We start from the raw sequence: 25,933 nt of genomic DNA on the forward strand, positions 1-25,933 counted from the left end.
ATGTGTTAAACAATGGGGTCAAATAGACCCCAAGGATAACAGGAGGGTTAACACATGCATCAGTGGAACGCTGTAAGTTACTGAAAAAAAATCAACTACTAAGTTTCAGTACTATGCCACTATATCACCCCCATCCTCTCTGGCTTCTCTTTCAGGGAGAAGGGTCAGCTAGTGCCTTCTACTGACTATCCCTCAGCCATATTGTCCAGTACCCATCTGTAGTTATATTCCCCTTTCTGATAACGGACTCTCTGGCTACTCCCATTAGTCTCCAATGACCTGTCTGTTTTCATTCATTATACATTAGTAGTTTAAAGCAACCCAAAACAACAAATGTTTGAACTTTATTGAAGACAAGACGTCGTTTGTCAGCCAAATCAGGCCCTATATCATTTATTGTAAACTCAGAGGCTGGTACAAGGCATGGCATGGAAATGTAGGTTAACATGGGACAATATTATGTCCAAAGTAAAACAGCTAAAATTAAATTAAGAAAATAAGCATAGTTTCGAAAACAGTGAAGTGAAAAAAAAACCAACAATTTTATATTCCTCCTGGAAATGGTAATATGACTGTATTGGCTCAGTGTACTCTGTAAATATTACTTCAGCACATGGAAGCTCAATCTACAATGCTTGGACGAATGATTCTTTACTGACCACCCTGTCAAAGGTGGAATTAGTTTCCAGTATGGCATAATACAGGTTCCAAGTTAGACACAAAAACTAAGACCATTAGAATTTAGCACTCCACTGCCCCCCTGTGGCAAACTTGATTACAGCAGATTAGAGGCTGAATTGTGATAGCCTGATGAGCCAGCCCATCTGAACTACTTTGTAGGCTTGTCAGGCTAGAATAGTGGTGAGTGGCGCTGAAAATACAAATACAAAAGCATAATGTATTTGAAGTATAAGTTAAAGTATAATGTATAATGACAATAAAAGGCTTTGTATTTGTGTTTGCATTTGAAAATGTATTGCTTTTTAGATTAAAAATCCATTTCATCACAGACATATACTATACAGTAATATAAAATTAATACAGCCTATGTCATTCTTTTGAGGTTGGACAGATGGACCTGTCTGTTTTCATTCATTGTAGACAACACAACATTACATGTCTGAATTTCAATGATGACAAGAGGTCATTTATGTTAATCATCTATTACGGAATCTATTATAGTCATCTTGGGCTATTGGACCGGCCCTTTAGCTCAGCGCTCTTGCACTGTGTCTCCTATTGCTGAATCGATGTAGTTGACGAGGTGGCAGGTTCGCGTCCCCAAGGGGGACGAACCGTGCGGGAACATCTCCGTCACACATGATACCAATATATAACTAAATTAAATTAAAAGAACATAAATAAATGAGAAATAATAAACAAGGCATAGTATTGACACAATAGGTTTTCAACACAAGAAAGTAAAATGATTTTAACATACTGTAAATAGATTAAATTATTTTACCATAGTAACTGTAATTGGCATTTTACATGGTCCAGAGCTGCCCATGGTTTGGCTTATTTCTCTGAAACATTTGAAGGGCCGACTCATTAAGTACAACAGAGCTCAAGCATTCCATCTCCTTCACTGATTCAAATTACTTGAAACAGGAGACTGAAGTGATGACCAGTGGAGCAGAGTTCTTGCCATTATTATTCTTATTGGGGCAGAAGTAGGGATAGATTTTCTCCCTGAAGGAGACACCTTCATAAGAGTAGATTAGACTCCACCTGTCTGCATCATAAAAGGAGACCAAACCTGCCCCATAATCCACAAACACCCCCACCCTCTCTGGCTTCTCTTTCAGGGAGAGGGTGACAGAGGGACCAGCTAGTGCCCTGTACTCACTATCCCTCAGCCATATTGTCCAGAACCCATTTGTAGGGCTAAGATTTACACTGCCTTTTCTGTTAATGGACTCTCTGGCTACTCCTAAAGACCATGCTGTCTTTCCACTGACCTGCACCTCATAGTAAAATCTACCAGAGTTGAAGCCATGCTTGCCCAGTACACTGACAACATGATCAAAGCGTTTGGGGTTGTCAGGACGATTCTGTGATGTATCACCAGTTTTCACTTGTTTTCCATCAGCAGACAGGATGAGGCTGTTAGCAGCTGTATCAGGATCCAGAGTCACGTCCACTGACAGAGAGAGAGAGAGAGAGAGAGAGAGAGAGAGAGAGAGAGAGAGAGAGAGAGAGAGAGAGAGAGAGAGAGAGAGCATAGTAATATTATTGAAGTTAGCATAGTAGAACTACACAGTCTCACCCCATGTAGTCAATATCTGAGTACTTTTGACCAGACTGCAATTTTTGACGTCTTGGGTATTCCTTCCACGTCACATTTTGGCTATGTCCTCAAAGGCGCCCCCTTGTGGCAGCATAACGTCATTGATGTTAGGTTTAGGAATAGGTTTAGGGTTAGGCCACATAGTCAAAATGTGACGTGGAAGGAATACCCAAGACGTCAAAAATTGCAGTCTGCTCCAAGGTAGTCAGAAATTGACTACTTGGGGTGAGACTGCGTTGAGTAGAATGGCAAATGAAGTTTAACTTTGTTGTTTGTCTTGAATTCCTTCAGATTGCAGCTATCATATTTTCACTGATGTAGATGCAAACTGTTTATTGATATTGCACTACATTTCTACATCAGATCAAAATAATATATTTGCATCAATAAAACACACATATTAGACTACTGAAATCAAAATAATCTGATTTTAATTCATCAGACACAAATACAAAACTATGCGTACATCACAAAATTAAATAAAATGACTCTTTTTGTGTCAATGAAAAGACATACCTGCATATTTTGCAATCGGTTTTTCTGTTTGAAATAGAAGAACAGAGAAAATGAATTACTGTTCTACTATTTTCACGTGTACATTGCACTGATCCCATATCAATGTATCTGTATACTCACTTGCACTAACTGTCCTCTGTAGTAGGGTGTCCCTCTCAGCAGTGATGGCATCACATCTCTCCTGTAACTGAGATTTGTCTCTAGTCAGACTGTCATATCTATCCTGAAGCTGAGATTTACCTGTGTTTACATTGTCATATCGTGTTTGTAAACTAGATTTCTCTGAGACCAGATTGTTGCATCGGGTCTGTAGTTGAGACTTTTCTGAAGAGAGGTTGTTGTATTGTTGTGTTACATTTGTTAATCTGTCCTGTAATTTTGTTTGTTCTGCTCTTATATTGTTGTAAGTGCTCTGCAGCTCAGTTTTCTCTCTGTTGAGACTGTCATATCGTCCCTGTAAGTTAGACTTCTCTGAAACCAAGTTATTGTATTGGGTCTGTAGGTTAGATTTAACTGAAACCAGGTGGTTGTATTGCGTCTGTAGATTAGATTTCTCTGAGTTTGTGTTGTTGTATCGGGTCTGTAGATTAGATTTCTCTGAAACTAAGATGTTGTATTGGGTCTGTAATTTAGATTTCTCTGAGTACAAGTTGTTGTATCGGGTCTGCAATATAAATTTCTCTGAAGTCAAATTGTTGTATGTGGACTGCAGCTGAGAATTCTCCCTTTCCAGATGATCATATCTGTCCTGCAACTGCATTCTGGTTGAATTCATGATACTGTAATCATCCTGTAACTTGGAATTCTCGTTGGTCAGATTGTTATATCTCTCCTGTAATTCTTCTTTTTCTGCAGTGATGTTGCTGTAACTGATTTGTAGCTGAGACTTGGCTTCATGCAAGTTGTCATACCTTTCCTGTAGCTTTGATTTATCCAAAGTCAGATTGTTATTTGTAGTCTGTAAATTGTATTTCTCAGTCAATAGGTTGTTGTATCTGCCCTGTAACATTGAATTTTGTGAGTTCAGAGTTTTATAACTGGTCTCTAGCTGTGATTTCTCCCAACTCAGGTTGTTGTACCTAGCTTGTAGTCTGTCTTTGTCTTTAACGATGGCATTGTTATTGAGCTGGATGTGGTCTTTTTCCTTTGACAAACTAGCGTATCTTGTCTGCAATTGTAAATTCTCTCTTGTCAGATTGTTGTTTGTGTCCTGTAACTGAGCTTTCACACTGTTCAGGTCGTTGTTACTCATCTGCAACTGCTGGTAATCTGAGGTCATGTTGTCATAGTCTGCCTGCATCTGTAGTTTCTCCCTGTAGCTGTGCTCTAACATCATTATCATCTGGACACTGAGGACTGCAATGCCACACAGCAGGAGAGTGCACAGCAGACCCAGACACACAGCACCACTCCTCCACCCTGCAGAAGAGAGACAGTGAACTCTTTAAATAAGGTCAACTGATAGTTCATTATTTGCTTCTATTGGCATGAGCAACAAAATCACAGTACATTATCCAAAAAGGGATCACTTAGGCTTTTTTAAGCTTTCCTTATATGTTCTTCACATGATGCACAGATGCACTAGTGACTAGGTTTTTGTTACACATGTTTGTTGCCCTTATTCTCTTGATTATTAACTGACTAACAATTCAAATATTTAACCCTCCAGATCTACCATAGTAGATGCTATCAGCTCGTTGAAAGTTATCATTTTTTGAAAACTCAACAATGGAAGGGGCATTGAATGATAATAAAAATGCTGTGTTTTAAATTAGGTCCTACTGTTTTCTGCACAATCAATGAAGCCAAAATAAAGGCTACTAAGAAAATGTTCCTCTTCTGTAGGCTACAGTAGGCCTATAACACTGAATGTATCATTTTTGTCATGCGACAGCTTGTAAAAACAAACAATGATGACGTGCGTAATTCTATTAAATTTTTCTCCCAGAATATAAATCCAGAATAGAGGATAGATGCCATTTTTGAATTCTACTCTCATTGTATTTAAAATGTCATATTTACCAGAGTGTGGATGGTTGGGATCTGCAGCATTCTCTGTGGAGTTTGAAGTCTTGTTGAGGACCTCGTCTGCCTCCACAGACTTGACAGCAGACAGGCTGCTGCTGCCTCCATCTGGGTCGACTTTTCGATAGACGCGCTCGGTCATCTCCATCCCACCCTGCTGCTCTCTACCAGCTGCACAGGAGTATTTGCAGAATTAAAATAAATAGGCCTATGGAATGATATACTGCACAGGAGAATTTAAATAAATATAAAATGATATCTTTTCACTGTTTGGTTCGTTTTTAAAGGTAGACTACATATGTATTTTTAGTAGTTTATATCCAGTATTTATGTTGCCCATTCACACATTCAATCAAGTATTCAGTACGATTTCTTTCCATAAATGAAAAGGTGGATCTTCTCCATATGTGCCATTTTGAATTACCAATAGACAAATGTTGGGCTGTAAAACTTACTGCACATTGTCAGACTAATAAATATTAGTCTCTTACTTGGTACTTCATATGAAAGTATAAAGCATACATTTTGAGAATAAACAACTAGGACTGATTTGTTGAAAAACTGGTATGTCGTAGTGAACAATACAAACTAGCTGTTTCTTGCTAAAATTCAAGAACATTTACTTTACTTTTAATACTTACCAGAGTGTTGATGGTTGGGATCTCCGGCATTCTCTGTGATGTTTGAAGTCTCGTTGAACACCTCGTCTGTCTCCACAGACTTGACCTCCCCATCTGGGTCGACTTTTCGATAGACGCCTTCGGTCATCTCCATCCTGCCCTGTTGCTCTCTACCTACTGTTTAGAGGAGCATTATGATAATCTAGACATCAGGTACTAAACCGGGGCGGAGAGCCAAAGACAGATTTTCAAGGAGATAGGTGGGGTCTGACAAGGTTGGTCTCTACCAGCCGCTCTAAGGATCACAGTAGTCTCCTGTGAGATCTTTTCAAATCTCACAGTGAGCGAGTCTTGTCAAGTGAAGTATTTGACACAATTTATAGTATGCAAGAGACAGGGAAGTGCAACCAGCTGATTTATAAGAAACAACAGAGTTATTAAACGGCAGTACCCCGTTCTCCCTCCTCTTCTGTTGAGTTAGCATGCTGTGGAGGTTAAGGTAGTCAATGCTACTGTAAGACATTACTGGGTACTGTATGTTCAGCAATCAAAAGTTTTTTCACAGATAAATAAATCAAACTTGTGTTCATAACGGTATGCTGTCTGTTGTGTGGTGTTGTGTTCATGTGTACCCTATCTCTGTAGTAGTAGTAGTATTAGTAGTAGTAGTAGTAGTAGTGTGATTTTGTGTGTGTGCGTGCGTGCGTGTGCAATGTGCATGTGTGCGTGCGTGTGTACGCGTGTGTGTCAATGCACAATACTTTTTGTTCAAGAGAGGTTATCTTGTGGCCATACTTTTTTTGAACATTTTTTGTTGAACAGAAAATGTATAACAATGTAAAGTATTGTAATATGACATAAATCTGCTTACAGCAGTCTGTAAGTCTGAGCGCTGGGTAGATTTCATGGGTAGTTGAGGGTTTAGTGGTCAGTGCTCTAGAATGGTATCTTGTGGTTGTACTTGAAAGACCCTTTGCTGTACCAGACCAGGCAGATTGGAAACACTTAGTTGGCAACTTTCATGAAGAAAACAGCTGAATGGTGAAACTCTGTAGTGCACTCTCATACGGGTCTTGTCAAGTGAAGCATTTGACATCATTTATAGTCTGTAAGAGAAGGGGAGGTAAGCTACAACCAGCTGAGTTGCAAGAAACAATAGTTATTACTGTAAACGGCAGTACCCCGTTCTCCCTCCTCCTCTGTTGAGTTAGCATGCTGTGGAGGTGAAGGTAGGCCATGTAAGACAGTGCTAAGTGTGGTCAGAAGTCACAACTGTATTTACTGATGAGTAAATCAAAACTTGTGTTCATTGGGGTATACTGTGTTGTGCGGTGTTGTGTTCATATTGTTATAGCATAGTTGTGGTGCTAGTGGTAGGAGTAGTGTGTGTGTCTGTGTGCACGTGTGTGCGTGCGGGTGCGTGTGTGTTCCAATGCACACTACTTTTGTGTACAAGAGAGGTTATCTTGTGGTCATACGTTTTTATATTGCGCAGAAAATGTGAAATATTGTACTATAGCATAAAACTACTTACAGCAGTCTGTAAGTCTGAGCGCTGGGTAGATTTCATGGGTAGTTGAGGGTTTAGTGGTCAATGCTCTAGAATGGTATCTTGTGGTTGTACTTGAAAAACCCTTTTCTGTACCCATTGAGAGTAAATAGAATGGAGGCCAAAATTCTATTTCATTGTTGAAGCCGAGTTGGAGCCAAGGTTGGACCCAAAAAGACCAAAAAATGGCCAAATCCCATTCATTCCTATGAGAGACATAAAACCCTGTATCTCCCTTAAATGCCACTCCAGGGGGATAATTTTTCGCTCAACTAGTAGGTCCCCTTGCTCTCCAACTTACCAGGGTGGTGATTTTTTGTGGTGATGTTTTGTTTTAGAGAGATATTAAAAGTTAAATTGACCAATGAGCATCAGAACATGGTTTGATTGACCGTTAGAAGTCTTGTTGTTGTCCAATCAGCACCTGCGTTTGGCGTTGCTAAGGTGGAATGTAAGTTGGAATGTTCCCAAATCTGGCTTCAAAGCGTTGAATGGCAAATAGCGTTGATTTGGCGTCCATTCTATTTACTGTCAATGGCTGTACCAGACCAGGCAGATTGGAAACACTTAGTCAGCTGAAGAAATGGTAGAATGGTAGAGGAATGGTATAACTCTGTAGTGCACTCTCTCTGACCTGGATGAAAGTGAAAGAAAGCCCAACTTCAACTCCCATTGTCATTGTAAGACAGCACTCCACAGCACAGAAGTGAACACTGCACTCAACAAAAGAGAGACGGTGTGTTTGCTGTAATAAGGCTTTTTATATGCATATTTATGTGCATACGCCTGTGTGTGTGCTATTGACAGTGTGTGTGTTTGTCTGCGCGTGTGTGTACGTTTCTGTGTGCGTGCATGCTAGGGTGCATCAAAAAAACGCTTTTTCAGCCTATTGATCTGTCTGGGTGATAAAAGTGTTCCACTGCATGTACAAATAACACGTGCAAAATATTTTTGCAATCCATGGTGGTTTACAGGTCCAACGGAATATGAGCTGATATGAAGGACTTGTGGATTAACTGCGTCAGTCTTTGCCAATTCAACGAAACCCTCCCACCTAATAACTTGGACTGTTTTTGTGATTTTGTTGAAATATTTTAACCTAAATATTTAAATGAAATAAAACCACTTTGACATATGTAAAATAACAGATTCCTAATTAACTATAATCATCAGTACCCCCAAAATAATAGATATAGGTATTTCCGAGAAACTGGGAAATTCACACACTGACCCACAGGCTAAGCAAAAGGAAAAAAATCATGCAAATTGCTCCAAGAATGGCAATGCACCAATCAAGTAGTCAATATGGCATTTGATACCACGGCTTCAAATACTGGCCATCTGAGCGCAGCCTGCATAGCCATACAGCTTTCACTGGGACGACCACTGCTGTGGTCTGGGTGCCGCCATCACATTGGCGAGGTGCTACTCAGTCAAATATTTAATGACCTCAGACTGGAGGTGTCACGCTCACCAGAGGTTGCACTGTTCTCTCATCTGAGGGATAATTGGCACCTATTGCCACATGATGACAGTGCAATTTGGAGCAATTTGCATGTTAGTTGCCAATGATAGTTCCACAAGCTTCATCAGCCCCCTTTGTATATGCAGGCACACCAAGCAACTTCAGCTGTGTATTATCTCCAACAACAACTGTCAGGCGCTCTTCCTTCTGGCGCACATTGTCAAGTGTCTGCGTCAACTTGCTGTCCCAGTGCAGGGTGCACAAGGCAGGTGGTATCCACTGCTCATGGCATTCCTCAATGATGGTCTTCAGCACTTTACGGCGTGATCGATCTGCTGTGGCATAGGATGTGGAAACTTTTGACAAATCACCACCTGACTCTGAGATCAGGCCACGTGTGAAAGCAGCTTGCTGCATAGGAGTCATCTTCAACCTTGTAGCCAGTGACACAAGATTTGGCCGGCTGAGGATGTCTGGTGGAATCAAGACTGTGGTGCCAGACCTGCTTTGTGTCCTGTAGACACCAGAGTAAAGTCCTTTCAGAAATTACTTGTGAGAGTTGCAAGTAAGAATTCAAAGTCCCTCCATGGCTGAAGATCAGCTCAACAGTTATTCACCATGCCTAACAAACTCAGAGTCAAACACTCTGATTTTCATGAGGCCTTTATTTATTACAACATCATTCTATCCAAAACTGAAGATTTTTTTCCTTTTGCTTAGCCTGTGTGTCAGTGTGTGAATTTCCCAGTTTCTCGGAAATACTCATATCTATTATTTTGGGGGGTACTGATGATTATAGTTAATTAGGAATCTGTGATTTTACATATGTCAAAGTGGTTTTATTTCATTTAAATATTTAGGTTAAAATATTTCAACAAAATCACAAAAACAGTCCAAGTTATTAGGTGGGAGGGTTTCGTTGAATTGGCAAAGACTGACTCAGTTAATCCACAGTTCCTTCATATCAGCTCATATTCCGTTGGACCTGTAAACCACCATGGATTGCAAAAATATTTTGCATGTGTTATTTGTACATGCAGTGGAACACTTTTATCACCCAGACAGATCAATAGGCTGAAAAAAGCATTTTTTGATGCACCCTAGCGCATGCGCAACTGTATGCACACATGTGTAGGATAGGATAGGATGAGCCTTTATTGTCTCTTCTAGAGAGAAATTTGGTATAGGCACAGAGAGTCTAAGTGTTTACACAAAGAACACATATCAACACATTAGACAAACATAAAAACACTTAACATGCAGGACTGCACAGACGCACGCACACACACACACATACACGCACGCACACATGCATGCACACACGCACGCACACACACACACACACACACACACACACACACACACACACAGTTTACAACTCAAGAGATAATCTAAATTGTCTTCATAATTAAAACCATTCATCACACATATTCATGTATTGCTCATATATAAATAGTGCTGTGTGTGTGTGTGTGTGTGTGTGTGTGTGTGTGTGTGTGTGTGTGTGTGTGTGTGTGTGTGTGTGTGTGTGTGTGTGTGTGTCTGTGTGTGTGTGTCAGAGATGGAAATAAGCACCCGTCCACCTGCCAATGACGGGTACATTTCAGTGGTGACTGGTCAATTTTTCAACCCACCAGTCACTTTGACTGGTAAAAACAGTGAGTGACTGGTAGATTTTGAAATCTACCTGCCACCGTGACTGGTGGGGAAAAAACTTAAGTTCCACCCCTGGTGTGTGTGTGTGTGTGTGTGTGTGTGTGTGTGTGTGAGAGAGATAGAGAGAGAGAGAGAGAGAGAGAGAGAGAGAGAGAGAGAGAGAGAGAGAGAGAGAGGAGAGAGTGTGTGTCTGTTTGTGTGTGTGAGAGAGAGAGAGAGAGAGAGAGAGAGAGAGAGAGAGAGAGAGAGAGAGAGCGAGAGAGAGATAGCTTGGTGTTAAAGCCAGGGCATTATAACAATTGATAATGGAGATGTAAGACTCTTTTACTGGCCTCAAGAAACCTCTTGTTGTGTGTGTGTGTGTGTGTGTGTGTGTGTGTGTGTGTGTGTGTGTGTGTGTGTGTGTGTGTGTGTGTGTGTGTGTGTGTGTGTGTGTGTGTGTGTGTGTGTGTGTGTGTGTGTGTGTGCAGCTGCTGTTTGAGTTCTACCGCCAGTGTGAGGAGCTGAAGTCTCTTCGCCAGGAGCTCCACAGAAGGGACATGCTCATCAGCCAACTGGAACAAGACATCACTCATCTCCGCAGCACACACACACACCTCGACCACGCACTCGCAACGCTTAACACACACCCTCCCCCCACACACACACCTTACACACGCCCTCCACTCACACACACGCCTTACACCACACACCCCATGGTAGCACCACCACAACATACGCACCACCGCCCAGCCAGCAGCAACAACAGCAACACCCACAGCTCGCGCAGGCTCACGCGACGTCACAAAGCACACACCACCCTCAGCTCACACACACACGTATGGCGCAGAATGCCAACACACACACCGCTCATCCGCTTGCACCCACTATACCTTACACAACTCACCCCATAGTGCAACACAACACAACAATGACACCACCCGTCCAGAAGACACTGCCACAGGCTCACACTCCAGGAGCAGGGCTGTAGTGGAGGGTAAACGCATGTAAGCACCGTTTACGCACCTCTGGAATTTAGGAAATAGCGTTTACCCACCTCTAAATAGCGTTTACCCACCTCTAAATAGCGTTTACGCAGCTCTTAATGGCAATTACGCACGTCAAAGTTCCCTGCGCCTTGTGATCTGCCGTTGGAATAATCCAAAATAAATTTGGTGTCATTTAAAAAATATTGTTGAACATACAACGCTTTAGTAGGAATCATTTTCATCTGCTCTGTATTCGGGTATGTGACCTTCCAATCAGTGCCTTTCGGCTGCGGCGGCGACACCAATCAGGATCCAGGGAATATGTAAACACATACACGTTGTGTAGTTGCCTGCCTGCCTACCTGTTCAAAGTTGATCATCATGGATATTAGGAGATATTTGAAGAGACCATCCAGTGCTTCCACTTCCGCAGATGCCAGCAAAAGGCCTCAAGTACAAAGTAAGACTGACAGAGATCAATTTACATGAGTCGTTAAATGTGCTTTATAAATAAGTTTGACTTGACGAATTATGGCAATGACAGAACGAGCTTTCAGATTAGCTAATGCGTAGTCATGCTACATCACGAAAGCTAGCAATGCCACCAGTGTAATTTTACAACAATAATTTTACAGCACGAGACGTTCTCGTGCTTCAAGGTGAAATGAGAATAGCAAATCAAATAAAAGGTCAATTGTCATTCTAAATACCGCAAAAATACGATTTATATGATGGCTTATATATGATTTTTTTAAAACAGCCATTGAATTGGCACGTGTAAAACAAAAATAGCAATCTTATATTTTCTAAATATAAAACAATATAACAAAAAAACATGCTGTATAGGCTATTTATGCTGACATAGGTAGTTATAGCCTACATGAGTGATCCTTTAACTTATAAGGTCAGTGTAATTGGCAGGCTGCTTAACTGGTGTTCTCAGCCCCACAACTCTTAAATTCTACTTTTTTCAGGCAGTGATGGTACAGGCAATGAGGCAGAGATCACAGGGAGAGGAGAAACACCAGGAGATCAGATAGAGATAGAAGAGGAAAGAGGAGGAAATGAAAGAGGACCAACAGAGAATGAGGAAACAGAGAAAGATGAAATAGGAGATGAAGAAACAGGTAGTGCGAGAGGAGTAAGAGAAGAAACAGGGACAGGAGAGATGGAGAGTGGAGAGTCTGAAGTAGAGGGAGATGCAGAATCTGAGACTGAAGACACAGTGAGAGGAGAAAGAGAGAGCAGATGCCATCCCAGTATCTGGACAGAAAAACAACACATACAGTTTAAAAAAGATAACCCTTGGCTTATTGTCAATGGTGAATATCTTGGATGCAAAATCTGCAAAAAAGTGAAAGGCCTTGGCACACACACACACACACACACACACACACACACACACACACACACACACACACCTACTGTAGATAGTTCTTACACATACTTTTCTTTACTGTTGAAATTTGAAATTTAATCAACTACAAACACATTTGTTGACTGTCATTGATTTAATATGACTTTAACTGATAACGTCATGGAATATGGCCAGGCAGAGCCGGCGCGCCCAATACGCGCACTACGCTCTCAGCGTAAGGCCTCGAGCGACCCGTTATGTCACTGACGTTGACAGTTTAAAAAAAAATAAAAAATCGCAAACTGATTTCATTGTTTATTATTGATTCCGTCACACAAAACATGAAACGTCCAACATGAAACGACATTTTCCCTGCGGAAACGACAAAAAGAAAAAGAAAATTCATGACAATGAGCGACGAGAACAGCAGTCAGGTAGGCAACGTAACTCGGGGTAGGGTAGGGTAGGCAACCATCAATGTAGGCAACGTAACTCCCTCAGGTAGACAACGTATGCTTCCACTCATTGTGATCCTTCTTCTGTGGCTAATTTCGTATGGAGCAGAAGTGTCAATGGGCCTTTGTATTGCACAACAATGCCGTGTTAAAAAGTGCCCAGGTCTTCGATACAGTCACATGTTGTAAAAATGGGCATTCACGTTTTAGTTGTTTTAAAAGGTAGAAGTTGTTGAGAACCACAAGCTGAGTAGCGTTTCGTTTACAGTGTTGCCAAGTCCGCTTATTATACGCGACTTTGGGCTTCTTTTTTTGAGCAGTCGCTTTTAATTTTTTAAAGTCGCGGGTTGCGGTTTTTTGGGCTTGTTCTTTTCAAGGTTGGGCTTGCTGTTTTCTCCTGCTCTGGTGGTGATTTGAATGTGTTTCTCAATGGCAACTCGTTTTTTCTCACTCATCCTTACAAGTGACCCTGCTACAATATTGTTAACTCCCACTTTCTGTGGTCACTTGTGGGGATTTTAGCAGCCACGCAGATCCCCGTAAAGAGCAAGGTCTTCCCTGACCAGGCACGCGACTGACAACCCACCCTTTCTGTCGCTTCTTTTGGGCTTGTTTTCACGACGCCCCTCAGTCGCTTCTTTTGGGCTTGTTTTAACGGCCCGTTCCCACTTTGCCGGCGAGCGCGTTGACGCCGACGCCGACGCCTTCAATTCATTTTCAATGGAAAGCGGCGACGCCCTCGCAAAGGCTTCTGGGATACGCGGCGCGGCTACTTTGACAGTTGACGCGCGTCAAAAAAGTTGAGCGAGCTTCTACTTTATGCTAATTACTTGCGGCCAACGCGGAGCGTTATCCAATGATTGTCGAGTACATGAGGAATTCCCATGAAACCAAGGGCTATGTTTTGCTGCTTAAAAGTAGTTTTATGACTGGTTATCATACATTTTAATGTAAGATTCATACACTACAAGAAACTATGAAGTGCAAGGTCTTTGTGCTTATGTTCAAAGGATTATGTACATTTTGACGACATTCAAAACTACGTGATGGCTATGAAATGTGTGAAGTAAACACATAAGGTAAGGGCAGACTTTGATGTTACTATCGCTGGTTAGCTTGCTTAATCGATATAAACGTGTAGAAAGACAGAAAGAGATATTCCTGTTCAGTGTACTCTGTCACGCCCCTGCATGTGCTCCGACAAGAAGCATTCAGTCAAAAAAGGGAGGTGCGTCGCGTTTATGAGCGTCAAATGGCCGTCAAAGTGGGAAGTGCGTCAGCCGCTTATTTGTCGTAGAAAATCTGGCAACACTGTTCGTTTAGCCTTTGCAATTAGTTCAACTGAATCAACACAGGTAGCCTAGGCTAGAGAGAATGTGAGAGGAAAGGGTGGTGTTGTCAACGTTTTACTGTTGTTTCGAAAGGTGTACTAGTTGAATCATAATCTGACGAGCCGTTCGTTTAGCCCATGAAACGTCAGTGCAGTCGAAGCAACGAAGGAAGGAGTGTGAGAGAAGCGGTGCCCTTTCTGTGTGTGTGAGTTTGAGCGCGCGCTGTTGTATGCGTGGCTGCCTCTCGATTGTTTAGAAACAAATATCAACATACACATTGATTTTGGTTATGACAGGCGCTTAAGATTTTTGATAAGACGTCCGTGCAGTCTAAGCAATGGAGGAGGAGGGAGTGAGGGAGAGGGAGAAGGAGTGCCGTGCGTGACTGTGTGTGTGTGTGTGTGTGTGTGTGTGTGTGTGGGGGTGATAACTATAGCAAGGGGGCGCGGCTTGCTTGGATAGACCTTTGGCGAATGACTGAAACTTGTGACGAAGGTGAATCCCAATAGTGAACACAACATTATTCACAATAATGTGTGATAACATTCATAATAACACATGTTATATAGCTAAATAATTTATTTTACATATGAGTTTCTTATCATAGGCCTATTCATTTATTTTTTAAAAACGTTTTAGACCAGATTACTAAAGGCAAGCTACTAGGGGGCAGGCTATAAAATATGGTAATTTTAAATTCAAACAATTTGATGGAGCTAAATTAATTGAAGCCTTAGTTATATTTTACAGGCGCTATGCTTAAGTTTCTGACCAGCTCAGACTCCAGTCAGTCAGCCAGTGGAGGGCCAGCACAATGTTCAGGTAGTAGGCCTACACAGATGAGCCAGGTACACCTGCAGGTGATGAGGTAGTCGCATGTTCAGTACAGCCACCGTTGTCTACATGTTCACAATCTGTTATGACATTATTGATGTTTTTGTCTCAAGAGCGCAGAAAGGGAGACTTTTTAATTAAGCTTGATTTGAGTCAAATTTTGTGTCTGTGGTTCGCGTTTTGCGGTGGGGGTGGAGGGGTAGGTGTGGGGGGGGGGGGGGGGTGGGGGGTTGCGCGCTTTATGAGGGCCTCTTGGCATATTTTTGCCTAGGGCCCCATGGAGGTCAGAACCGGCTCTGTGGCCAGGACATCCATACAGATTTGCGACACCTTGCGTTGCATTGTGCTGTGTCGCGTCGCGTTGCGTTGCGTTGCGTCACGTCGCGGTCTGTCTGATCAAAAAAATCATAGTTTACCCACCTCTAATTTGACCACTAGAGCCCTGCCCAGGAGTGTACTTCCCCACCCAGCGGGTACAGTTTCTGGAGCAAGATACTGTGGTGCCTACTCAGGTTGTGGAGGCTACTCCAGTGCAGATAGTCAGAAACCCCCTAAACAGCCCACGAACATCCTGTTGAGAGATTATAAAGTACCATATGAAGAGAAAAAAGTTAGATAAAAATGTTGGAACTGCAATGTTTACAGGATGGCTGAAATCCCATGCCATTGCAAAGAGTGAATATTGACGATGTTTTTTTGTTATTGTTTATTTCTTCATTAACTCTTCTTTTTTGTTTCCTTTTTTTGTTTGGTTTTGTCCATTGTTTTTAGAAGGGGGTGTTCATGTTCCTTCTGCAAGAGATTGTAGATATAGATAAAGACCTTGAAAACCTTGCCCTCAGCCTGGCAGGGCGTTAAAGCCACGGACAGACAGACAGACAGATTTTAACCCCTTAGCGCAGCACCCATGTTATAACCTTACTGTCACCAAAATTACAATGTCTATGTCTTAATCTCTCGGCGCTGTCATAGCAATGTTGTTATTATGTATTGTGTACTGTCACTGAGAGTAGTCACTGAGAAAAAACTTTTAACTACTAAGTTATAGTGCTATACCACTATAATACCCCCACCCACTCTGGCTTCTCTTTCAGGGAGAGGATGACAGAGGGACCAGCTAGTGTCTTGTACTGACTATCCCTCAGCCATATTGTCCAGTACCCAGTTGTAGAGTTACATTCCCCTTTCTGTTAACGGACTCTCTGGCTAGTCCTCCTAATGTCTATTTAGTCTTCCCAATGACCTGTCTGTTTTCATTCATTTTAAATTAGTAGTTTAAGACAACCCAAAACAACAAATGTTGGAACTTGTTGGAAGACAAGATGTCATTTGTCAGCCAAATCAGGCCCTATATCATTTATTGTAAACTCAGAGGCCGGTACAAGGCATGGCGTGGAAATGTAGGTACACGACATCATGTCCAAAGTAAAACAGCTAAAATTAAATTAAGAAAAATAAAAGCTATATGTAGAAAATAAGCATAGTTTCGAAAACAGTGAAGTGAAAAAAACAAACCCCCAACAATTTCTATTCCTCTTGGAAATGGTTTCATGACTATATTGGCTCAATGTTTTAAGTAAATATTACTTCTGCACATTGAAACTCAATCTATATGAATGAATGATTCTTTACTGACCACCCTGTAAGCAGGTGGAATTATTAGTTTCCAGTAGGCATGGTACAGGTTCCAACATAGAGACACCATCGACAATTAGAATTTAGCACTCCACTGCCCCCCTGTGGCAAACTTGATTACAGCAGATTAGAACCTGAATGGTGATAGCCTGATGAGCCAGCCCATCTGAACTACTTTGTAGGCTCGTCAGGCTGAGTGCATGTTTATCAAAACATTCTCGTCTGGGGGAGACCTCTCTTGGCTTGATTACAGAATTCTTGCTGAGGCTACCAATGTCACATTACCCCCAAACCCCCACTGTGCCTGTTTCTGGACTGTATGCCTTCTGTTTTATGAGTCAATAGTTGATGTTTTTTTGATGCAAAAATCGTGCACCCTCGGTTAGATTTTAAAAGTGGTTGGAAAGATAAGACCTAATTCTTTATTTGTGATTGGCAATACAGATCATGATTTTGGTGGTAGGGTCAAAAACCTGATGTGAGATAGGCCAGGTTACAGTAAACAACAGCACATTCAATTGGCCTACTTCATAAAGTTTCATAACATGAACTGTAGGGATAAGTTATCATAAATACTATATTGCATTTCCTCACAGAAATTGCTGGTGTATCTGTCTAGGTATGAGGTAACTTCCTGTTTGTTTCATTAGGTTTACATCGATTCTGTGATATTGTGTTGTAATGGTAGGCTATGTGACAATGACTGCCATCCAAAAATTGTCTGGCCCATCCGAAACAGAAATTCTGGCGCCGTGGCTGCCCTGTCAGACGCCCCCGTCTAAAAAATGTCCTAGGGCCCCGACAACCCCTTTGACTAGGGCCCCCAAAATCCTAGAAACAGGCCTGGGCTAGAATAGTGGTGAATGGTGCTGAAAATACAAATACAAAAGCCTTCTATTGTCATTATACAAAGTATAATATATTTGTATTTGTGTTTGCATTTGAAAACAGATTGCTTAATAGATAAAAATCAATTTCATCACAGACATATGCAGTAATATAAAATTAATTTCGGCCTATGTCATTCTTTTGAGGTTGGACAGATGGACCTGTCTGTTTTCATTCATTGTAAACAACACAACATTACATGTCTGAATTTCAATGATGACAAGAGGTCATTGATTAGCAATTAGTATGTAATCATCAATATGACATCCTTGGTTATCATCTATTACAAAGCCATCTATTACCAAGTCAACTTCTACTGGCACACATCATGACATGGAAATGTACAATGGTACATAATACAAAATATAAACTGTAGCTAAATTAAATGAAAAGAACATAAAATAAATGAAAAACAATTAACAAGACGTACTAGAATTGACACAATAGGTTTTAAAAACAAGAACGTAAAATGATTTTAACAAACGTACTGTAAATAGATTAAATTCTTTTAACATAGTAACTGTAATTGACATGGTCCAGAGCTGCCCATGGTTTTGGCCACAAAGAACAAAAAGCAAAGCAAAAATGCTTCTCATTTCTGTGGAACATTTGAAGGGCAGGCTCATTAAACACAACTGAACTTCAGCATTTCATGTTCTTCACTGATTCACATTACTTGAAACAGGAGACTGGACTGATGACCAGTGGAGCAGAGTTCTTGCCATTATCATTTCTCTCAGGACTGAAGTAGGGATAGATTTTCTCCCTGAAGGAGACACCTTTGTAAGAGTAGATTAGACTCCACCTGTCTGCATCATAAAAGGAGACCAAACCTGCCCCATAATCCACAAACACCCCCACCCTCTCTGGCTTCTCTTTCAGGGAGAGGATGACAGAGGGACCAGCTATTGCCCTGTACTCACTATCCCTCAGCCATATTGCCCGGAACCCATGTTTAGGGCTCAGAGTTATTTCCCCTTTTCTCTCAACAGACTCTCTGGCTACTCCTATGAACCATCCTATCTTCCCACTCACCTGCACCTCATAGTAAAATCTACCAGAGTTGAAGCCCTGCTTGGCCATTACATTGATATGATTATCAAAGCGTTTGGGGTTGTCAGGGCGATTCTGTGAAGTATCACCATGTTTTACGTGTTTCCCATCAGCAGACAGGATGAGGTAGTTATTAGCTGTATCAGGATCCAGAGTCACATCCACTAAGAGAGAGAGAGAGAGAGAGAGAGAGAGAGAGAGAGAGAGAGAGAGAGAGAGAGAGAGAGAGAGAGAGAGAGAGAGAGAGAGAGAGAGAGAGAGAGAGCATAGTAATAGTATTAAAGTTAGCATAGTAGAATGGCAATTGTTCTAAAGTTTAACTTTGTTGTTTGTCTTCTTTTGAAATCCTTCAGATTGCAGCTCTCATATTTTCACTGATGTAGATGCCAAACTGTTTATTGATATTGCACTATATTTCTACGTCAGATCAAAATAGTCTCTTTGCATCAATAAAACATTAGACATTAGACTACTGAAATCAAAACAATCTGTAATTTATCAGACACAAATATAAAACTATACTGTACGTACATCACAAAATTAAATAAAATGACTCTTTTTGTGTCAATGAAAACACATACCTGCATATTTTGCAATCTGTTTTTCTGTTTGAAATAAAAGAACATAGAGAAAATATGAATTACTGTTCTATTATTTTCACTTCTACATCACACTGATCCCATATCAATGTATACTCACTGGCAGTAACTGTCCTCTGTAGTAGGGTGTCCCTCTCGGCAGTGATGGCATCACATCTCTCCTGTAACTGAGATTTGTCTCTAGTCAGACTGGCATATCTATCTTGGAGCTGAGATTTCTCTCTGTTTACATTGTCATATCGTGTTTGTAAACTAGATTTCTCTGAAACCAGATTGTTGCATCGGGTCTGTAGCTGAGACTTTTCTGAAGAGAGGTTGTTGTATCGTTGTGTTACATTTGTTAATCTGTCCTGTAGTTTTGTTTGTTCTGCTCTTATATTGTTGTAAGTGCTCTGCAGCTCAGTTTTCTCTCTGTTGAGACTGTCATATCGTCCCTGTAAGTTAGACTTCTCTGAAACCAAGTTGTTGTATTGGGTCTGTAGGTTAGATTTCTCTGACACCAAGTTGTTGTATCGGGTCTGTAGGTTAGATTTCTCTGACACCAAGTTGTTGTATCGGGTCTGTAGGTTTGATTTCTCTGAGTTCGTGTTGTTGTATTGGGTCTGTAGGTTAGATTTCTCTGAAACCAGGTGGTTGTATCGGGTCTGTAATTTAGATTTCTCTGACACCAAGTTGTTGTATTGGGTCTGTAGGTTAGATTTCTCTGACACCAAGTTGTTGTATCGGGTCTGTAGGTTTGATTTCTCTGAGTTCGTGTTGTTGTATCGGGTCTGTAGGTTAGATTTCTCTGAAACCAGGTGGTTGTATTGGGTCTGTAATTTAGATTTCTCTGACACCAAGTTGTTGTATCGGGTCTGTAGGTTAGATTTCTCTGAAACCAGGTGGTTGTATCGGGTCTGTAGGTTTGATTTTTCTGAAACCAGGTTGTTGCACTGGGTCAGTAATTTAGATTTCTCTGAGTACATGTTGTTGTATCGGGTCTGCAATATAAATTTCTCTGAAGTCAAATTGTTGTATGTGGACTGCAGCTGAGAATTCTCCCTTTCCAGATGATCATATCTGTCCTGCAACTGCATTCTGGTTGAATTCATGATACTGTAATCATCCTGTAACTTGGAATTCTCGTTGGTCAGATTGTTATATCTGCCCTGTAATTCTTCTTTTTCTGCAGTGATACTGTCATATCTAACCTGGAGCTGAGATTTCTCTCTGTTTACATTGTCATATTGTGTTTGTAAACTAGATTTCTCTGAAACCAGATTGTTGCATCGGGTCTGTAGCTGAGACTTTTCTGAAGAGAGGTTGTTGTATTGTTGTGTTACATTTGTTAATCTGTCCTGTAGTTTTGTTTGTTCTGCTCTTATATTGTTGTAAGTACTCTGCAGCTCAGTTTTCTCTCTGTTGAGACTGTCATATCGTCCCTGTAAGTTAGACTTCTCTGAAACCAGGTTGTTGCATCGGGTCTGTAGGTTCGATTTCTCTGAAACCAGGTTGTTGTACTGGGTCTGTAGGTTAGATTTCTCTGAAACCAGGTGGTTGTACTGGGTCAGTAATTTAGATTTCTCTGAGTTTGTGTTGTTGTATCGGGTCTGCAGTACAGATTTCTCTGAAGTCAAATTGTTGTATGTGGACTGCAGCTGAGAATTCTCCCTTTCCAGATGATCATATCTGTCCTGCAACTGCATTCTGGTTGAATTCATGATACTGTAATCATCCTGTAACTTGGAGTTCTCGTTGGTCAGATTGTTATACCTCTCCTGTAATTCATCTTTTTCTGCAGTGATGTTGCTGTAACTGATTTGTAGCTGAGAGTTGGCTTCATGCAAGTTGTCATACCTTTCCTGTAGCTTTGATTTATCCAAAGTCAGATTGTTATATGCAGTCTGTAAATTGTATTTCTCAGTCAATAGGTTGTTGTATCTGCCCTGTAACATTGAATTTTGTGAGTTCAGAGTTTTATAAGTGGTCTCTAGCTGTGATTTCTCCCAACTCAGGTTGTTGTACCTAGCTTGTAGTCTGTCTTTGTCTTTAACGATGGCATTGTTATTGAGCTGGATGTGGTCTTTTTCCTTTGACAAACTAGCGTATCTTGTCTGCAATTGTAAATTCTCTCTTGTCAGATTGTTGTTTGTGTCCTGTAACTGAGCTTTCACACTGTTCAGGTCGTTATAACTCATCTGCAACTGCTGGTAATCTGAGGTCATGTTGTCATAGTCTGCCTGCATCTGTAGTTTCTCCCTGTAGCTCTGCTCTAACTGTTTAGACATCATTATCATCTGGACACTGAGGACTGCAATGCCACACAGCAGGAGAGTGCACAGCAGACCCAGACACACAGCAGCACTCTTCCACCCTGCAGAGGAGATACAGTGAACTCTTTAAATAAGGTCAACTGATTATTCATTATTTATTTCTATTATCACAAGCAACAAATCACTCCAAAAAGGGATCACTTAGGCTTCCTTAGCTTTCTTCACTTCACATGATGATGCACGGGTGTTTACTACTAGGTTTTTGTTACACAGGTTTGTTGTCCTTATTCCCTTAAATATTAATTGACTAACAACTACAATATTTAACCCTCCAGAGCTAGTAGATGCTATCAGCTCGTTGAATATTATCATTTTTTTCCCTTTGCAATTGAAGGTCCATTGTATGATAATAAAAATGCTGTGTTTTAAATTAGGGCCTACTGTTTTTTGCACAATCAATAAAACCAAAATATAGGCCAAGAAAATATATCTCTTTTGTACAGTAAAATGCTGAATTTATCATTGTTGTCATGCGACAGCTTGTAAAAAGAAAGATACGTTTTTTCTGTAGTTGTTTTGTGAATGTAATTCTTTATCCATAATGATGTACTGCGTAATTCTATTAAATGTTTCTCCCAAAATATATATCCAGAATAGAGGGTAGATGACATTAATGAATTCTACTAGTATTTAAAATGTCATATTTACCAGAGTGTGGACGGTTGGGATCTGCAGCATTCTCTGTGGAGTTTGAAGTCTTGTTGAGGACCTCGTCTGCCTCCACAGACTTGACAGCAGAGAGACTGCTGCTGCCTCCATCTGGGTCGACTTTTTGATAGACGCGCTCGGTCATCTCCATCATGCCCTGCTGCTCTCTACCAGCTGCACAGGAGTATTTGCAGAATTAAAATAAATATAAATTGATATAGCAAGTCATGATCTTTTTTCACAGTTTGGTTCATTTTTGAAGGTAGACTACATATGTATTTTTAGCAGTTTATATCCAGTATTTGTGTTGCCTACTCACACATTCAATCAAGTATTCAATACGATTTATTTACATAAATGAAAAGGTGGATCTTCTACATATATGCCATTTTGAATTACCAATCATAGACTAATGTTGATCTGTAAAACTTACTGCGCTTTGTTAGACTAATAAATATTAGTATCTTACTTTGTATAGCCAACATACATTTTAAGAATACTCAATTAGGACTGATTTCATGAAAAAGTGGTATGTCGTAGTGAACAATACTTTCTTCTTTCAATAGTTTCTTGCTAAAATTTGAGAACATTTACTTTCATTTTCATATTTACCAGAGTGTGGACGGTTGGGATCTGCAGCATTCTCTGTGGAGGTTGAAGTCTTGTTGAGGACCTCGTCTGCCTCCACAGACTTGACAGCAGAGAGACTGCTGCTGTCTCCATCCGGGTCGACTTTTCGATAGACGCCTTCGGTCATCTCCATCCTGGCCTGCTGCTACTACACCGGGTCAGGGAGCCAAAGACAGACTTTTTAGGAGATAGGTGGGGTCTGACAAGGTTGGTCTCTACCAGCCGCTGTAAGGATCACAGTGGTCTCCCGTGAGATCTATTCCAATCTGTCAAGTGAAGTATTTGACACAATTTATAGTATGCCTGTTTGAGAGGCAGGGAAGTGCAACCAGTTGAGCTCCAAGAAACAGCAGACAAACTCCAAGAAACCCTGTTCTCCCTCCTCCTCATTTGAGTTAGCACTCTGTGGATGTTAATGTAGTCCTACTGGGTATGTTCAGCAATCAAAACTATTTTCACAGATAAATAAATCAAACTTGTGTTCATAACGGTATACTGTGTGTTGTGTGGTGTTGTTCTCATGTATCCTATACTTCATCTCTATAGTAGTAGTGTGTGTGTGTGTGTGTGTGTGTGTGTGTGTGTGTGTGTGTGTGTGTGTGTGTGTGTGTGTGTGTGTGTGTGTGTGTGTGTGTGTGTGTGTGTGTGTGTGTGTGTGTGTGTGTGTGTGTGTGTGTGTGTGTGGGCAGCCGTGGCCTAGTGGTCAGAGAGTTGGTCTTTCAATCTAGGGGTTGCAGGTTCGAATCCCCCCTGACCTCTCCCTACATCTCCATCCATGGCTGAAGTGCCCTTGAGCAAGGCACCTAACCCCACATTGCTCCAGGGACTGTAACCAATACTCTGAATAATAATAACTGTAAGTCGCTTTGAATAAATGAAAGCGTCAGCTAAGTGCAACGTAATGTATTGTTTGTGCATGCGTGCATACATGCGTGTTTCAATGCACAATACTTCTTGTTCAAGAGAGGTTAACTTCTGTATGGCCATACTTAATTTTATTGTTGAGCAGAAAATGTATGTAAAGTATTGTAATATGACATAACACTGCATACAGCAGTCTTTAAGTCTGAGAGCCAGGTAGATTTCATGGGTAGTTGAGGGTTGAAACCCTTTACAGTAACTGACCAGGCAGATTGGAAAAGCATAGTCAGCTACTTTCATGAGGAACATAGCAGAATGGTATGACTCTGTGTACTCCCTGTGACCGGGATGAAAGCGAAAGAACTGGGAAACACCACAGCACAATTTTTTGACGCCTAAGGGCCTGACACCGATGCCTATCGGTATTTATGACATTGTATATAATATAGACTATATTAAAAAGCTCACACAAAAAAATGCTTCATCACTACTCACAATAACCTTCTTGGAGAGATGGTCACAGTGTACCCTTATGTTACCTTCATCCTGCATGTGAAGGGTTCAGATGCAAAACCCGCTAAGTGCCTTTTCAGAAAATAATCTTAATTCATTTTTATTTCACACAAAGCTATCAAAATAATATATTTTTATTTTATTTATGTAATATAACTATTTATATGTATTATCAAGTACATGAATGTAAACCAAACCAACAACGGGGTTCTCTAAAAATATAGAAGTGCAGGTCTTCAGAAATGGAGTTAGGGGGTTTTGCATCTGAACTCTTCATGTGAAGTTCTGCGTATGTTTGAGGGTAGGAGATAGAGAGAGGTGGACAACTAACTCTATTTTCCTGATTATTTTCCTGGCCAGTGAATCTCAATATAAATGTACTCATACCATTTCCCTTCAGCAAAAACTGAAAACAGGTCCTACAGACACAGACACCTTAACATTGATAAGTAAAGCCATATTTCACACACACACACACACACCAGGCACGTGCACTCCAATACGGCAGGGGAGGCACGGCCTCACCAGCCCCAGATGATTATGATGAGATGCAGTAAATGTGAATAATAGTTACAATAACAGCTATTGTTTTCGAGCATCTGCACCATAACTACCATTTAAGCAGTGTTTAAACTGTTTCACTTGTTTTCAGTCATTTTTGTGGCCAAAATCGTAATATTTGCCCATTTCATGTCAAATTCCTCCGAATACGCTGAATTTGGGGCAACTCTGAATTTGCCTCACCCCCGGATTGCGCAATCCCTCGTTAACAGGCTTGAGCGCATGCGCCATTTTGCTCGTTCTGTGAATGCAACCTGGTAATATTGTATTAAACGTTTTTATGCATTTAATAGAAGTATGTATGGTGTGCCCTCATTTCCTGATAATTTTTACTATTACTGATACTATTTTCTACGTGTGATTATCATTTCTTTACTCTGAACGCCCACTGAAATATACAGTGGTGAGGCCAGCAGTAGCCTGGCCGCAGACTCCTTCTGGCATTGAGTCTTGCTGGCCAGTTACGTCATAGCGAATCTGAAATTCACAATACAGTCAGTCGGTGTTGTTGGCTAGCATGTTCACTTTGCTACAAGTGGATTTCATAACGAAACTAAGACCATTCTCAAAGTTGGATTTCCAAGGGGAAAATATGTGATAAAGAATGGAGGACCGACAGAGCTGAAGGGTTTGCTGCAGGTGACCGGTCAACTACCCGATCATTTCAAAGTGAGCGGTACAACAGAAACTATTTTTTTGTTTCCCCTGTGTCTTGTCTGCAACCGGCGAGAATGTGTGGAAGAACATTCGCATGGGATTTCACGACTTAACAATTTACTAAGGACTAAGGAGCCTCACGAAACAAATCCTCGCGGCTACTCATATTCATATTCAATGCCAAATTGCTTTGGACGTTTGGGGCGTCTCGAATAGATGTGGCTTTGGATGAACAGCGCCGGCTAAAGTAACGTTAGCATGCGCAACGCCAAAAGTGAAGGAAAAGAGCGGCGCCTGGACCTGATGTAGTACGAGTTAAAGGTAAGATCAGTGTTTCCTATGTGTGTGAAGCCTGTGTTTGTGAGACCCGTGGGGAGATAAAGAATCCGCCGTGATTCTGTCTGGTGTGGTGGTAGCTTTTGTGATCTGAGCAGGATTCTCATGTGCCCTGTAACTGTTTGTAAAGTTGAGTACAGGGCGTTGAGGTAAATCAAATATACCCGTGTAGCC

At 41.1% G+C, this 25,933-nt stretch overlaps 1 protein-coding gene across 1 annotated transcript; it reads right to left on the reverse strand.

The window, feature by feature from the left end:
- Positions 1–829: 829 nt before the first annotated feature.
- Positions 830–22,964, reverse strand: LOC134437364 (erythroid membrane-associated protein-like). Its single transcript, XM_063186857.1, has 9 exons — positions 22,814–22,964; positions 22,202–22,375; positions 21,397–21,531; positions 11,008–11,085; positions 5,473–5,625; positions 4,829–5,002; positions 4,035–4,162; positions 1,466–2,171; positions 830–871 (listed from the first exon to the last, which is right to left on the reverse strand). Exons 1-8 carry the CDS (start codon positions 22,962–22,964, stop codon positions 1,599–1,601), a joined length of 1,566 nt encoding a protein of 521 aa, XP_063042927.1. The 3' UTR covers positions 830–871; positions 1,466–1,598.
- Positions 22,965–25,933: the final 2,969 nt, after the last annotated feature.

This window comes from Engraulis encrasicolus, chromosome 21 (genome assembly GCF_034702125.1).
Source record: "Engraulis encrasicolus isolate BLACKSEA-1 chromosome 21, IST_EnEncr_1.0, whole genome shotgun sequence".
NCBI classification, from domain to species: Eukaryota; Metazoa; Chordata; class Actinopteri; order Clupeiformes; family Engraulidae; genus Engraulis; species Engraulis encrasicolus.

Excerpts from the sequence above, each read along its gene's own strand:
- LOC134437364 (XM_063186857.1), bottom strand. The coding sequence starts at position 22,964 with ATGGAGATGACCGAAGGCGTCTATCGAAAAGTCGACCCGGATGGAGAC. Across the intron at positions 22,376-22,813 it reads TCCCAACCGTCCACACTCTG|CTGGTAGAGAGCAGCAGGGC; the intron begins GTAAATATGAAA and ends ACTCCTGTGCAG. Across the intron at positions 2,172-4,034 it reads GTAACAACGACCTGAACAGT|TCTCTCTCTCTCTCTCTCTC; the intron begins GTGAAAGCTCAG and ends TCTCTCTCTCTC.